The 15622-nt window shown below is 55.3% G+C and overlaps 1 protein-coding gene across 1 annotated transcript; it reads right to left on the bottom strand.

Moving 5' to 3' along the window:
- Window positions 1-39: 39 nt before the first annotated feature.
- EPHA1 (EPH receptor A1) lies at window positions 40-15320 on the bottom strand. Its single transcript, XM_065883407.1, has 18 exons — window positions 15207-15320; window positions 14128-14195; window positions 9539-9820; window positions 8157-8565; window positions 7538-7693; window positions 6871-7215; window positions 6619-6746; window positions 6247-6397; window positions 5620-5716; window positions 5322-5389; window positions 4365-4490; window positions 3315-3500; window positions 3093-3154; window positions 2767-2973; window positions 2444-2593; window positions 1989-2182; window positions 460-615; window positions 40-376 (listed from the first exon to the last, which is right to left on the bottom strand). The coding sequence occupies exons 1-18, from the start codon at window positions 15286-15288 to the stop codon at window positions 298-300; spliced, it is 2946 nt and encodes a 981-aa protein (XP_065739479.1). The 5' UTR covers window positions 15289-15320; the 3' UTR covers window positions 40-297.
- Between the last annotated feature and the right edge of the window lie 302 nt (window positions 15321-15622).

Raw genomic sequence — 15622 nt, forward strand, 5'->3', positions numbered from 1 at the left:
AGAGGGATGAAAACCCTGGGGTAAAGTTGAAAATTCAGCTTCTGTTTATTTACAAAAATATATATGTATATATATAATATATATTAAACCCTCCCCCAGCTCCCACAATTATCTTTTTACTTCTACCCACCACCCCCGCCCCCCCACCCCCCCGCCGCCTTTTTAAAACAATAGGCTTCCTGGCTCCAGAGGCAGTTCCTCAGGGAAGGGTGGACAGCAGCAGCACCAAAGTCCTACAGGTCGAGGGACCGTGGTCCCATCCGTGCTCCCTGAGGACAGGGTGGGTGAGGGGAAGGCTCAGTCCTTGAACCCCTGAATACTGCAGAGAATGCGCTTCTGGTGTGCCGGCTGGGTGATCCCCATCTGCGCCAGGTCCCTGTGGGCAAGGAGAGGGAATCGGTGAGTCTTGGGCCTCAAACCCCAGCAGGCATCCCCCACCCGGGCCCCCAGGGTCCTCACTCGGCCGTCAGATCCAGCACACACTCCATGGTGTCCAGCCCGGCGGAGTGGAAGTGTAGGATGTAGCGTTTCATTCGGATGGACTCCAGCCATTCAGCCACGCTCCGGTAGGGGATCCCATCTGAGCCACTCAAGCTGGGCAAGCGAAGGGTCACCCTGTGGGACATGGGCTGCCTCAGTCCCATGCAGGAGGATGCAGGGCTTCCCTGAAACCGGCGCTCTGCCTCTCTGCATCTGCAGGCAGCATTCAAGTTGGCTGTCTGAGCACAGAGATTATCTAGACTTTGTGGATTAGCCCGGCCATTGTCAGTGAACCCACTTCCTGGCCGGTTTCCTGGCAACAGCAACGGGCAGGCTGACAGTCCCGCTGCGCCGACAGACCTGGGGCAAGCGGCAGCCTTGCAGGTCCAAACGGAAGGTACCACCAGCCCACGTGCACTGCAGTGGCCAGCTTTGGGCAACCGATGGGGGCCAGTAAAGACATGAAGTATCAACTGTCCCAGCTGAGAGGAAGCAGGGACATGAGGTGAGCAGAGGCCCTGGAAGGCCAGTGTGGTCTCGGCTTTTTTCAGGGTGGCCCCCCGAGTTCTGGGAGCAGGCCCCTGCTCGCCACTTCCAACCCTGGCTGTTATTCTTGCACTCTGACACCCACAATACAATGAGTGTTCCTGTCCTAAAGCCAGCCAGAGCCAGAAACCATTAGTAAAGTAAATCTGCTGGGGGAAAATATCCAGCATTCCAGAAAGATTAGCACATGCGGTCTCCAGTGTATAAGGGAGCTGTGCTCCAAAAGACAGTTCCAAAAGTTGGAACTCGGAGCACATTTTCTCCCAGAAACAAGTTTATATATGGTGGTTTGATACAGAGGCCAGCACGCCAGGGCTGCTTTACCCGATAAAGCATTTGAAGCCTTGCCCGTCTCTCCCATCATACCACCCCCCCCCCCCCCCCCCCCCCCCCCCCCGGCAAACAGTTGATTCTCCATATTCTGGCAGTGTTTTTGGTAAAACGCAACGATCATGTCCCTCCCATGGACGGACAGTTTTAAAAAATTGGTCAGTAGTTCTCTAGGCTCAGGATAAAGTCCAAACTTCTCTGCACCCTGCGCTATTTGCAATTGGCATGCCCTCAGTTCCCCAACCCTTGCTGGCTACAGGATCCGGGCGCCTTCCCAGATCCCACAAGGTTGCCCCTCTCAGTCACAACACGCATCCCCCGTCTGCCTCTTGTTGGTTTCTCTGTCTTCCCTACCCCATTCTAAGTGACCAAGCTCAGTGGAGCGGGTATCAGGTTGGCAGCTGCTTATATGTACTTTGCATCTTAGCGTGTTTGCCTCCCATCTTCCATCCAACCAGAGCTATCGAGGGCGAGACACCGCATCTCCTCCATCAGAGCGCTGTCTTCCCAAAGGTGCAGATTTTTGCCTCCTATGCCGGACTCTGTTGGGAGCTCCACAGGCCCAGCGCTTGGTGGTTGTGGCCAAATGTCCATTTCCGTTCTCCTAGATCTGCCCTCCCCAGGGTGGTTACCTGGGATCAAAGTTGGCAATGGTTCGCAGGGAGTGGGGGTTGGCATGCAGATGCTCCAGCTGTGCCTTCAGCTGGTGGAAGGGGGGCCGACGGGCACAGTCATGGGCCCAGCAGTTCTTCATGAGTTCATAGAGGCGGGCAGGGCAGTCCACGGGCGGGGGCAGCCGGTACCCATCCTCAATGCTCTTCATTACCTGCAGCGAGGAAGAGGGTAAGAAGCTAACCCGGCAGGCCACGAGGAAGCTCTGTTCACACGAGATCGTTGTAGTGGAGCCTCTAGACCCCCTGACCAGGATGGCCATAGTCAAGACAACAGGGCATGAGGTGAAGGGGACGAGAGTGGATAGGAATGCAGACGAACTGTGGGTCAGAAAGAAGAAATGAGGCCATTGGCAGGAAAGGGCCGTGGAGGATTTGGGGAGGGGATGAGATGTGTGAGAAACACCTGGGCTCACCTCCTGATTGCTCATCTCCCCATAGGGCTTGTCCCCAAAGCTGAGCACCTCCCACATCACGATCCCAAAGCTCCACACGTCGCTGGCCGTGGTGAAGATCCGGTGGGCAATGGCTTCGGGGGCTGTCCAACGGATGGGGATCTTTCCTCCCTAATAGGGCACGTAGGGCAGAAGGCTGATGTGTTTCAGGGCACAGAAGTGCATGGGAAGTTATTGTGTCCACATGAGCGTGCATCGTGTACTGTGTACATACTGACTGTATGCATGGCATGTAAGTGTGTGTGTGTGTCTGAGTGTGTATGGGATAAGTACAAGTCTCTAACCTGGGTTTCATAGGTGCCATCAAAGTTGTCCAGGAGGCGGGTCAGGCCAAAGTCAGACACCTTGCAGCACAGGTTCTGACTCACCAAGATGTTCCTGGCGGCCAGGTCCCGGTGGACATAACTGTGGTCACTGAGGTAGTTCATGCCAGATGCTATGCCCTGCAGCATGGCCACCAGCTGCCCAGGGACCAGCTGGTCCTCCCGTTCCTGCAGCAGGGAGTGGGCAAGTTAGGGGATGGGCTGGGTCTCCTCTTCCTGGACCTAGAGCCAATGCCCGGGGCTCCGTGGCTCATCCCCCTTCCAAGCTGGTCCTCTGCCCTCCTTACCCTCAGGAAGGCATCCAGGGCTCCGTTCTGCATAAACTCCGTGATGATCATGATGGGCTTTCCTGAGACACAAAGCACACATCACACGGCAGCCTCCACCCCGTCTCCACCCAGAACCACACTTCCTGCCTCTGACAGCACATCTCCCTCCACTTCCGGTAGCCTCACCCCTCCTCTACCACTCCCTCCCCGCACGCTCTTGGACACCACCCCTCGTCATACTCTTTGTGACAACGCCTTCCAGGTGCAGAACGTGCGGGTGGTTGAACTGGCCCATGATAGTTGCCTCTCGAAGGAAGATCCACCACTGGCCATCGGGAGATGTGTCTTTCAAGGTCTTAATGGCCACAGTCTTGGCACCCTGGCTGGGGATTCTCAGGGACCCTCGATATACTTCCCCAAACTCTCCTGGGTGGAAAGAAAACAGGGTCATGGCCAGGTGCATTGTCAGGCTCCCCAGGGGGACAGGCAGCGATATCTCCAGTCCTCCAGTTCCCTTTTCTTCTCTGGACCAGAGGATCAGAAACATGGTGTACCTTCCTCCCTGAGACAAGGGCTTGGCTGTACTTCCCAGGGCCAGGGGCCGGGAGTCTGGAACAGGAGTGCAGCTTTGCAAACTGTTCGGCACTGTCTCCCCAGTTAGCAGAGCTCTGATACTCAGGAGGTGCTGGGTGAGTAGGGGTCATGCAGTGGGGCTGGGTTCTGTTCACGAAGGGCAGGCTGGTCAGGGCCAGTACACAAGTGACCGGGGAGGCTGACCACTGCCGCCTCTCTTCCGCAAGCTCCTCCGGTCACTTGGCCACACAATCAGCAAAGACACTGCTGAGCTTTGTTCTCTGTTCAGATCCATTTTCCCTGGTGACCCAAGGGATCGGGGCAGCCCAAGGACACCGGGCCCCTGGTGGGGTGGAATGTGTGGCTAGGGAGGCTCTGAATCCCTCCCATGTTCGGGAACCATCTGAGAACAGCCTGAGCCTGGGCACAGCGACCCCCCTCCTGACAAAGATGATGTGTTTAACGCTTTTTATCAGAAATTCCATAACCACAGAAGCAGATGGTGCAGGAGGCGGGAGCTGCTCCAGGACACCTGATAAGGGGGTTAAAACATGAACACAGTGGTTGCAGGACACGGGATAGAGCAGGGAGGAAACTCATCTGGGAGCTCTTGGGCCAGAGGAGAGGCCGGCTGGGCTCCACTGGGAAGGGCTGGAAGGAAGGGGCCTGCTGGCCGCTGTGTGCTGCCCCACAGGCAGAGGGGACCACAGGGCTCACCTTCCCCTATGACGGTGTCCACAACCAGCCAGGCCGGGTTGAGCTCCTGGGTGAGGTCCAGGGCTCCCTGGGCAGGGTCCTCATATGCCTGGAGGTCCACGTAAGGCTTCAGCCACAGCTTGTCCTCTGCGGGGAGAACAGAGAGGGCTCAGCCCAACTCCAGGGCTCAGGAGTACTGGGGGGAGGGGGAGGGAGGGGCCGGCAGACCCCGGTGCTCATTCTTCTGTTCCCCGAGGAGTCCTGTCCTGGCTGAAGTGAAAGACAGTCTCTATCCTCAGCAACGACGTCTGCATAGCGCAGCCATTCCTCCTGCTATCTACATGCAAAGCTCGTGTGTCCTCACCATCCAGGGCCCAGAGCTGGGGCCCGGAACACAGACCCGAAAGCCGTGTTCACGGCCTCAAGTTGCCCAATCGTCCCATGGCTCATTGACCCTAATTCCTCGCCTCCCCCCACCCCCCGCCCCCCGCTGCTCACCGTACTCCTCCGGTCACTCCCTCCAGTCACTCACAGCTCGTTCACATTCCCAGACAAGCCTCGCTCCCGCTCTGTTACTTGGACGGCCCCTAGACTCCCCCTTTTGTGGGGTACCTAATGAGGTGACCAGCAGGAAGCCCACATGCCTGGGAGGGCTTCAGGGAGCCTGCGGGCAGTCACCCTCCCAGCCAGCCTCAGCCCACAGACCCAGCCAGGGAGGATGAGGAAGGCTTGCCCGGAGCCCGGGTGCCGGTGCAGTGGCACCGACAGCTAACGGGCGATTGCACAGAGCCTCCGGGGGACTGTCAGTACGAAGTTAATTAACCAAAGTTAATTAAGTAGCAAAACACAAGAGCCCTGGGGACGAGAGAGCCCACCTGTGCCCCCAGAGTTGTCCTAGCAAATGTGGGTCCCTTGGTCCCGTCCCAGTGGCGCCTCCCAACACACACATGTGTGCACACACAGGTGCTCCTGGCTCACCTCTGTCCCCATCAGCGACACAATCACGCTGCCTCTGCCGCCTCTGGTGCCGTCGCCGCTGAGCTTTCCTGTGAGGGTTGGGGACCAGGTTCTTCAGGGGCCCAGGACCACCTCCGGGGCCCAAACGTGCTGCAGCTGATTTCCCCAGAAACGGCAGGGGGTGGGGAGCGGGTGGTGCGGGGACACTTTGGTACTAGGGGGTGGGAGGGCTGCTGGGCTGCATTTAGCAGCTTCTGCCAGGGCAAAGGGACCCAGGGTGGTGGAAGCGGGGGGTGGGGTGGGGGGGCAGGAACAGCACCTGGAACGGAAGACAAGCATTCCGAGAAGCAGAGCTACACCCAGCAGCAGCCCAAAGATGATGGCCACGATCTCTCCTCCAGTCACGACCCTGGAAACTATAGGCACGTGGGGTGAAGAAGTCTGGGGGTGCTCAGAGCCCCCAGGGATGATGGAGGCTGGCAGGGCACACGGGGTGTGTGTGTGTGTGTGTGTGTGTGCGTGTGTGTGTGTGTGTGAGGCGGTCTCTCGGTGGCTTTGGGTGTGCATTCCCCAACCAGGGAGATGGGTGTGAGCGTGGGTGAGAGAGCCCGCGGAAAGGGCCCCACCCAGGGGGCACCAGCTTCCTTGGTCTGTCAATGGACACTAACCTGAGGGGTTAGGAGAGGGGACAGGATGCTGGCTGGCGGTATACAGCACCAGAATGTGTGTCTGAGGAGGAGGTGTGGTGTGACTCTGCACAGGGCCATCCGCCCAGGCAGCGTCTATGTGTGTGCGTGCCTGCGTGCGTCTGTGTGCATGTGTGTGCGTGTGTGTGTGTGTGCGTGGACGAGGAAGGAAGATCACTGACTGGAACAGGGTCTGAGAAACCTCAGGGGGATGACAGTCGCATGTGTGTTTGGGACAGAACACAGAGTAACCCACCCACCTGGTGGGCTGGTCCGAAACTCATGGTCAGGGGAGAAGGGGCCAGGGCCCAGGGGGGTCATCGTCCGGACTCTGACGGTGTACGTGGTGTCTGGCTGCAGTTCAGTCAGCAAAACCCGGGGCTCTAGAACCATCTGGTACCGTTCTTCATCCTGTGGATGGGGACTCGTGTTACCTGGGCCGTGCCAAACCAGACCTGGTGGAGGAGAAGGGCAGTCCTGGGAACACGTGTGAGGGGTGGGCTGCGGAGTGATCAGGGTAGGGCTCTTCAGAGGGCTCTGTCCTGAGAAAGCCACATGGTTCACTGCGGGCAGCTTTCTCCCATCCGGCGCCCCAGGAGAGGAAGGCTGGAGGTGCTCCGCCGTGAGCTCACCTGGTTCAACACATGCAGCTCGTAGCTGAGGTTCCCCCCAGGGCTGCGAGGCCGGGACGCCGCCCAGGTCAGCTCCAGCTGCCGTGGCGCCTTCTTCACCAGCCTCACGGACAAGCCTGACAGGGTCACTGCGAGTCCAGAGGGAGGAAATCACTCAAGAAGCCGCTCCTTGCTTCCTGCTGGTCAATTTGTCCCTGGGGTCCTCTGCCCTCCGGTCTCCTCCAGGCCCTGCTGGCCCCCCAGACCCCTCACCTGCATGCCCCATGCTGATGCTGAGTGAGGCGCTGGCGGGCTTGGAGGCACCCAGCTCCGACACTCCATTCTGGGCTTCAACGTTAAAGGTGTAGTTGGCGTCGGGCTCGAGGCCATCCACGCACACGGCGGCCGTAGTGAGCCCGCTGGGCCCCGGGGAGAAGCGCACGCTTCCCCCGCAGGGCTGGCAGGGCTCCCCGTCCAGCGCTGCTTCCCGACACTGAGAACACCCCACATTGTATCTGACATCCTCGCGTCCCCCCAGGTCTACTGGGGGCTCCCAGCGCAGGGAGAGCTGAGTCCCCGAAACAGAGAAGCTCAGGTTTCGGGGGACTGAGGGGGGGCCTGTGGGAGAAGACAGGCCATCAGTAGGAAGCAGCACGGCCCTCACTGGAGCTGCTGGCCCCTAGCCTTCTCCCAACCCCGATTCTCCAAGTCCTCTGCGGCCTTTGCCCGGAGATTCGATTCCTAGTGGGGAAAAGGTAGCTTAACCGCATCTCTGTGTTCCTCCAGGGAGAGCAGTGGTGCGCGTTTGGGGCCTTTAAGTGGCCGGCACCCTGGATGGTCCCTGATATCTGATAGGCTCTGGAAAGTTCGGACCCCAACACGGGTTAAGCCAAGGTCCTGCGCCTTGTCGCAGGCGGCCAGGCCCCGGCCCCGGACTCACGCGTGCATGCTGCGGCGGGGCCCTCCCCAGGAACGCGGTAGTGCCCGCTCTCGCAGGTGCACACGGTGGCCCCTTCAGACTCGGCTGTGCTGTGTTGAGGGCACTTGAGACAACTGGGTGTGTCCACGTCCGCCCTGTAGGAGCCTTTCGGGCAGGCTGGAGAGAGAATGACACAGAGCCAAGGTTGTCCAGTGTTTCACTGGGAGAATCACACCCCTCCCGCAAATCGCTTGTGCTGGGAACACCCCCGCGTGTGTCTCCCTAGGGCCTTGGGACACTCCGTTTAAAAATCACTGAGATGGGCTTCCCTGGTGGCACAGTGGTTGAGAGTCCGCCTGCCGATGCAGGGGACACGGGTTCGTGCCCTGGTCCAGGAAGATCCCACATGCTGCGGAGCAGCTGGGCCCGTGAGCCATGGCTGCTGGGCCTGCGCGTCCGGAGCCTGTGCTCCGCAATGGGAGAGGCCACAACAGTGAGAGGCCTGCGTACCGCAAAAAAAAAACCAAAAAACAAAACAAAACTGAGATGGAGCGTCGGCTTCCTTTCTTCCCTTGGCACCCGGTAGACCCTCCCCCGAGTGGTCCCTCCAGGTTCTTACCACCTCTTGGAGTCTCCTTACCGAGGCAGCCCTCAACACCGCCGCTGCTGCCTTCCTCGTAGCCAGGCTCACAGTGGCACCGCCCCACTGGCACCAACCACTGGCCGTCGGGGCTGCAGTGCATGCGGGGTGCACCCGAGGGGCCAGGGGTGACGTGGGCGTGGGGCAAGCAGGTCCCTGCCACTTCGGCCAACCCGCCTGGTCCAGGGAGGGTGTTGGGGAATTGGGCCAAGCCGTGCACAGTCTCAGGGCAGCGCTGGTAGAAGACCCGGACAGACACCAGGGCCACACAGGCGCCCGGGTTGTGGAAAGCGAGGTAGAGGCCTCGGCGGGTCAGGTGGCCCAAGGAGCGGCGCTCCACGTTCAGTTTCACGGCTCCAGACGCGAGGTCTCGAATGGTGAAGCTCTGGTCTGCAGCCACTGTGGTTACCTGGGAAGAAGGGTGCGGAAGAGGGAAAAATGGCAAAGTCGTGCTTCATTCCCACGTAACAGAAACGACTGTTTGCTTAATACTTGGCAGTTTACACAGGCATAAACAGAGGGCTGATTACACGGGAGCTACCGAGCCAAGCATTCGTATGTGCATTACACGGTCGAGTCCATGCAATAATCCTACAAGGCGGGATGCATCACCTTCCTCATTTGACAGATAAAGAAACTAAGGCTGAGAGAAGTTGAAGACCTCGAACAAGACGATACAGCTACTACATGGTGGGGCTGGGATTGGAGCCCAGCTGTGGGACGCTACAGCCCAGATAATTTCCACTATTCAAAGGTGCCAACGAGGTGATCAGTTATAAAGTGCGTCACCATTAATTTATTACTAATAACAAACTTTACAACAGCTGCTCTTTGGAAAAAAATGAGAGTCCATCCTCTAATATGTTCCCTTCTCTTTTGCATTCCAGTATGTTTTCTTGAGTAGGAAAGAGAGGGAAGGGATTAAAAAGTAGCCTGCAGAGAACTGTCTTCCTACACAACTCTAGGGATACTCATGGGCGTGTGTCACACACGAGTGTAGTGAGCATGGACGGAAAAGTCCAAATACCTCTCCCCTGCCTCCACCATGCCATGCTCTTATCTCAGTGGATGCTTGTAAAAGCCTCTCGAGTAGATGAGGCTGACAGTCATACTATTAATAATAAAATATTATTATCACTCCTTTAAGACAAGGAAAAACAGCCCAGAGAGGTTAAGTGACACGCCCCATGTCAGGACGCAGCTGAAAAGGTGCTCAAATCCAGACCTTCTGGTTTCTAGTCCCACATTCTTTCCACTATTCCACACCTACGCTCTCTTCCTGTTTCTGCCACCTTCTCTTTTTCTGAGTGGAATGGGGTCATGGAAGGGAGTGGGGCAAGGATCAGTGTCAGGGCTGAAATGGCCCTGAGGGGTAGAAGCACCTTCTGGAACAGGGGCCGCCGGAGCTGAATGCCCACATCCTGGTCACTCTCCATGTACAGGAGGTTGAAGGTCTCTTTGCAGCCCAGAGGCCCAGCTTCCCCGGGGAAACTCTTGCAGTCCCGCACAGTGAACTGCAGCTCCACGTGGACACGCGAGGCCTCCTCCCCCCGGTAGATCCAATTGGAGCGAAGCCAGTGGTCAGTGTCTCTGCTTTCTTGCACTGGGCAGTCCTGGTACATGTACAGTGGTGTCCCGTTCAGTATCTGCTGTACCTCACTCCACTGCGAGAGGAAAACGAGTGTCAGCCTCCAAGCCATCATCACCTGTTCCCCAAACGCTCAATTTCTAGAATGGATGGCGAGGAAGCTGGTGTCAGAGATGCCCAGGTTCACGCTACTTGTCCTGCCCTCTCCCCACCCCATGGCCCCAGGATAGTAGGTTAAATGTTTAGGGTCGGAGATTTCTTCGGATATAGCATGGGCAAGACAACACCCCCTTGACAACCCCGGCCAGCTCTGGACCCTTCGATGAGCCCCTCCAACTGCAAGAATATGAGCACCATTTTTACCCTCAGCAGAGCTGTCAGGTACCCCAAAGGCAGATTTTTGTAGCAAAAGCTCATGCACAAAAACTTTCTGCCTATTTGTTCAGAGACGAGGAGACAGCGTTTAATATTAAGGCCTCTGACCTTTGGAGGGTGAGAGCAAGCATAAAACTCTTCTGTAGGAGGGAATCTCACTCTCTACAAAATTTCTTCCAGTTACAGCCACTATCAAAAGTAACAACGGGGGCTTCCCTGGTGGCGCAGTGGTTGAGAGTCCACCTGCTGTTGCAGGGGACGCGGGTTCGTGCCCTGGTCCGGGAAGATCCCACATGCCGTGGAGCGGCTGGGCCCGTGAGCCATGGCCGCTGAGCCTGCGCGTCCGGAGCCTGTGCCCCGCTACGGGAGAGGCCGCAACAGTGAGAGGCCCGCGTACCGCAAAAAAGAATTTAAATAAAATAAAATAAAAATTGAAAAAAATCAACAACGGAAAGAGTTGGTTGGACCCCTAGATACCATCCAGACCATCCTTAAGTTCTTTTACATTTAATCTTAATAATAATAACGGCCAGCAATAATGTAGCGCTTACCATGGGCCAGTCACTATTCTAAGCACTTTCGATGAGGAAACTGAGTCACAGTGAGGTTAAAGGACACATTGCCCAAGGCACCAGCTATTAAGAGGAGGAGCTGGGAGGTGCACCCAGACACTCTAAGTTCCAGAGTTTATGCTCTTAATCATTATGCCTCTATGTGCTTATTACAAAAAGTCAAAGAATAAAAACTTACATATAACAAGAAGTGAAAGTCCTCCCATCCACCCACCCATTCTTAACAACTTGGAGTAAAACTTTCCAGATCATTTTCAGTGCCTCTAGAGAAACATTTGAATGTTTTTTTTCGTGTGCGTGTGTTTTTAACATAATTTTAAAAAATATACAAGTGTTACTCTGTAACTTACTTCTTTTTTTTATAACGAATAAAAAGTCTTTGAAAGATGTCCACAAGAGTATATGGATCTACCTAATTTTTTTTAGCAATCCATAAAATAGTATCCCACTGTATGGATGTACCATAATTTATTTAATTATTCCTCTATTGTTGGACATTTAAGTAACTTCTAGTGATTGTTTACTTTTTAGGTAAACATGTACAGATTCCTGTAAGATTTCTATAGACCTGCTGTATCAAAGGGTAAATATAGTACAAATTTTATAAGAAGATACTGCCAGACTGTCCTCCACAAAGGCTTTATCAATCTACACTTTCACAATGCAGGAGGGCGCATTTTCTCAAAACCTCATCAACAGGGGATATTAATGAGCTTTTTACTTTTGGCAATCTTATGGACAGAACAGCTTCTGGCCATTGTAATGTACCTTTCTTTGAGGAGGAGGTTGTGCGTTTCTCTTTTGTTCATTGTCTATTTGTATTTTTATGCAGTTACGTATTTATAACTTTGCCTGATATTCTACTGCTATCTTCCGAGTGTTCATTTGGATCTTTTTTTCGTTTTTACATTATAGACATTAATCATTTGCTCGAAATGCATATTTCATATATTTTCTCCGTCATGCCATTTAATTTTGCTAATGATGTCTGTGATGTTGACATACTTTTAAATTTTTTACATAATACCATTTATCTTCTTTCCTTTTTGTGTTGTGTATTTTGCTTGGGAAGCCCTCCCATCCCAAACTTATAAAGATCTTCTATATTTCTCCTAAGATTCTTTTAGGTTTGGTTTTTAGGTTTAGACTTTAATCTTCCTAGAATTAATTTTGTTGTCTGTAGAGTGTGAAGATGTAACTTTATCTTTTTCCTTTTTTTTAAAAAAAATTATGGACACCAAATTGTCAGTTTATTGACTAGTCTATACTTTCCACATTGATTTGCAATTCCAGTGTTATCACATACTAAAATCTCTAATATGCGGGTTTGTTTGGGGACTTTCTATTCTGTTCCATTGACCTGAATATTCTCGTGCAATGCCAAATGTTTTAATTATAATTGATGTACTGTATGGTACGTTCTGATATCTGGTAGGACAAGTTTCCTATTTCATTCTTCTTTTTTCAAAAGAATTCTCAGACATTCTTAAGTATATTCTCTGCCAGATGAACTTAAGAAGCTCTCAAATTCTATAAAATATTCCATTGATATTTTGGTTGCAACTCCCTTATTTTATAAAGAAGAGGCTGAGGCCCATAGAAAGTTCACTTTCCCAAGGGTTTTCATTGCTACTCGCAGCTTTGGAGGGTGAGAAAAAGCACCCTTAACTAAAGTCTGGGGTGGCATGGGGGCAGGGGCAGAAGTATATGTTGCTGTGAGGAATGTATTTTTGTACTACGTTAGGGAGTTCAAAGATCAGACAAGGGGTGTCCAGGCTGCAGTGATAGAAGGCACCTAGAGCCTGTTCTTAGGAAGAAGCTGTGATGGGGAAGCCGCAGTGGAAGGCTTGGGGTGAAGGTCAGGTGGAAAGGTGGTGCGGGGTTCACACGCAGCTCATTAGCTAGACCACCAGGGCTGCAGCTGGACCAGGGGCAGCAGATGTTCCCAGCTATGACTCCCAGCTATGACTCGCCTCCCCCAGTTCCAGCAGTGACAGATGGGGGAGAAGCAGCTGCCCAGGATCAGCAACAAGGATCCTTTCACTTACCGCTTTGGTTGCTGGCTACTACATAGATACATTCTGGGGAGCGCGAATCTGAATGTGTGTGTGTGTGTGTGTGTGTGTGTGTGTGTGTGTGTGTGTGTGTGTTTTGAAAAGATGGGGAGGGGTAGAGGGGGAACAAGGCAGACAGTGGGAATGTGACTGCTGCTGTCTCCTTGCTTTCCTAGTACAAAGCTGTTTAGCCTGAGCTGCAAAAGGGGCCTTGCTTCCACTGCAGCCCAATTAGGGAAGAGCTATTTGGGTGGGGTGGCAGGGGAGGCCTGTGGGAGCCAGCAGACGGACCTGCAGCCCTCACTGTGGAGTGATTAGCTGCTTTATGAGATGAGGTGCCTATCAGAGCTGGCCTAATCCAGGATTTTCTGAGCAGCCCCTCCTGTAGGAGACATTATGGTTTAGTCTATTCATTCTAATTACAGGCCACTCCATGGGAGAGCCGAGTGGAGCCAGGGCCCTAGGACTCCGAGGGAAAGAAAGCAAGTAACCCCAATCCCAGAAATACAGGCTGGATTCCTCCTGGAGTAGGAAAGAGAAAAGGGAACACCCAGAGAACAGGGTCTAGGACCAGAGGGAAGAGGCCTGAGGCCAGAGTCCTGGAGGCTGCAGCACCTGCGGAGGCTCCTGTGTTTCCAGGGCCAGCTCTGCTGAGAGACAGAAAGGTGCTCTGTGGGACTCACAAGATCCTACCTCCGCTCACTGGGTCTTCGGAATATCCAAGGAGGGAAGGGGCTTGAAATGCATGGTGTGCCTGGGCTGGGGAAGGCGGGGGAGGTGTCAAGGGCTGAGGGACCTCTAATGGGGCAGCTTTTAACTCTGGGAGAGTCAAAGACCCTTTGAAGAATTTGATGAAAACTCTGGTTCTCTTCTCCAGGAAAAAAAAAAAAAAAAGTCCACATACAGCTACACAACTTCGAATACTCTTTTATGGGGTTCCCAGACCCCCTGAAACCTGTCTATGCAACTCCATTGGGATGGACGGACCTCAGATTGAGGACACTCTTCTATGTTTGGGTCTCAGCTCTCAACCATCCCAGGGATGGTCCATTCTCTTCCCAGGAGGTGTCACTCTCATCTTCCCCCAGGTCCTCACAAGTATTCAGCCCTCCCTCGCTGGGGCAGGGAGAGGAGGAGCCAGGCTTTGAATCGGTCCCCATGGGGTGAAGCCTGACACCCCCCCCCCCCCCCCCCCCCCCCCCCCGCCAAGGCTCCACACATTCAGGAGGCTCTGATTCACCTCCCCTCCCCTCCCCCTCCCAGAGGAGACACTTCCAGTGTTTCCTGCTCTTTTCTACGTTCCTCCACCCACCTCACCACCCCATTTCACACTGGCCTTCAGCCTTGAGCCACCCTAGGTCCTTCCCTCCCCTGACACTTACCCCATCCTCTGGGGGATCCAGCAGCCAGCCCAGCTCTCCCTGTGCCTTGCTAGTATCCATCAGAGTGACTGAAGGTGGAGAGAAAGGGGGCCTGTCATCTCTGGGGGAGAAGACCCCCCGCACACGTGCAACCCACATTCCTCTTCCTGGGCCCCCCAGCCCCAAGGCTTCAGCATCCCGTTAACAGCTATGAGTTCCTGAGATTTAGGGGAGGAAACCCGCCCAGGGAGGAGGAGTGAAGGGCTACGATGATTAGTCTGTCTTCCTCCCGAGTGTGAAGGGAGGAAAGCAGAGTGGGGCAAGGGTTGGAGCGCTGGACCTTTGACCAAAGTCAACGCAGGAAGCGTTAGGAAGAGCAGCCCCAGAGAGGACGGGCAGCCTCTCACTCAGTGGGGCTGGTGCAGCCTGGGGGACCCATCAGCAGCAGAACTGGAAGGGCGGATGGGCGAGAGAGGAGCTCAGCCTCTGGGGGTCATGAGTGGGCTGGGTGTGGACAGGGGACTTGGGAGGGGGGTCCTGGGTGCAGGGGCTCCCTCCCCCTGGCAAAGGGCCTGACTTGCCCCTGATTGGGGGTGTGGACTGGGGGTAGAGACAGAGCGGAGAGTCCAGGAAGCGGGGGTAGTAGGGTCAGAGAGCATGCAAGGGTCCACATGGAAGGCTTGACCCCTGCTTTCCGGAGCCCCTGCCTCCTGAGTACCTAACCCATCCCCCAGCGGCCTAGGTTGGCATAAAGCGACTTCCACTTCTGACTTCAGAGGGTTCAGATCTCTGGGTTGGGCGCCTGAGGCCGGGGCTGCCTGGGAATGAGGGGTCCCCACCATTGCTGGGGTAGGAGGTCTGGACGCTGCTTCCGCCAGAAACTCACTCCCCACCCCCAGGAGAAAACTGCTGGCCAGCCGGGGCGGGGGTGACTGACCAGGGAAAGCAGCTGTTTGGGGTTAAAGACCAAAGACTGGCCTGGCCAGTCGATCGCCTGGCAGCCGGGCAAAACAAGAGCGCTGGAGAGGGGCTCTTGGAGAGGGCCTCCTCAGGAATGCCGACTCCAGGAGGAGGGGGAGGGGCGGGGCGGGGGTCGGTACCTTCCATGGCGCGCGCCCCCGGGGGCAGCGGGGCGCAGAGAAGCAGCAGCAGCCCGAGCCCCAGGGGCCAGCGCCGCTCCATGGCACGGGGCCGGGACCTGGGACCGAGGCCCGGACGGCTGGGCCTGGGTGCGAGGACTGGGAGAGCAGGGCCGGCCGGACAGGGGCGGGGGGCGGGGCCAGAGCCCGGGGCGGAGTCCAGGCCTCACCTGGATCACCTTCTTAAAGGGACAGTAGGGCAGGAAGGAAACTTGTAAAACAGGTAATAAACTTCAAAAAGCGGAGGCGTCTTGACCGGAATGAGACTGCGGGCGCCGCCTAGTGGGTGGGATCGGGAATTGACTCACCCAGTGCTAATGCTAACCCTAAACCCAACCCTGTCTCGATCCAGCCTTTCGCCTAATTCTACCTCGAAT

Source organism: Phocoena phocoena, chromosome 9 (assembly GCF_963924675.1).
Source record: "Phocoena phocoena chromosome 9, mPhoPho1.1, whole genome shotgun sequence".
NCBI lineage: Eukaryota > Metazoa > Chordata > Mammalia > Artiodactyla > Phocoenidae > Phocoena > Phocoena phocoena.

Coding starts and splice junctions, on each gene's coding strand:
- EPHA1 (XM_065883407.1), bottom strand. CDS start 15,288: ATGGAGCGGCGCTGGCCCCTGGGGCTCGGGCTGCTGCTGCTTCTCTGC. Junction 8,566..9,538: donor GGCGGCCCCTGTTCCAGAAG/GTGCTTCTACCC, acceptor CCTTCTTCCCAG/GTAACCACAGTGGCTGCAGA. Junction 7,694..8,156: donor CGGTGTTGAGGGCTGCCTCG/GTAAGGAGACTC, acceptor TTCTCTCTCCAG/CCTGCCCGAAAGGCTCCTAC.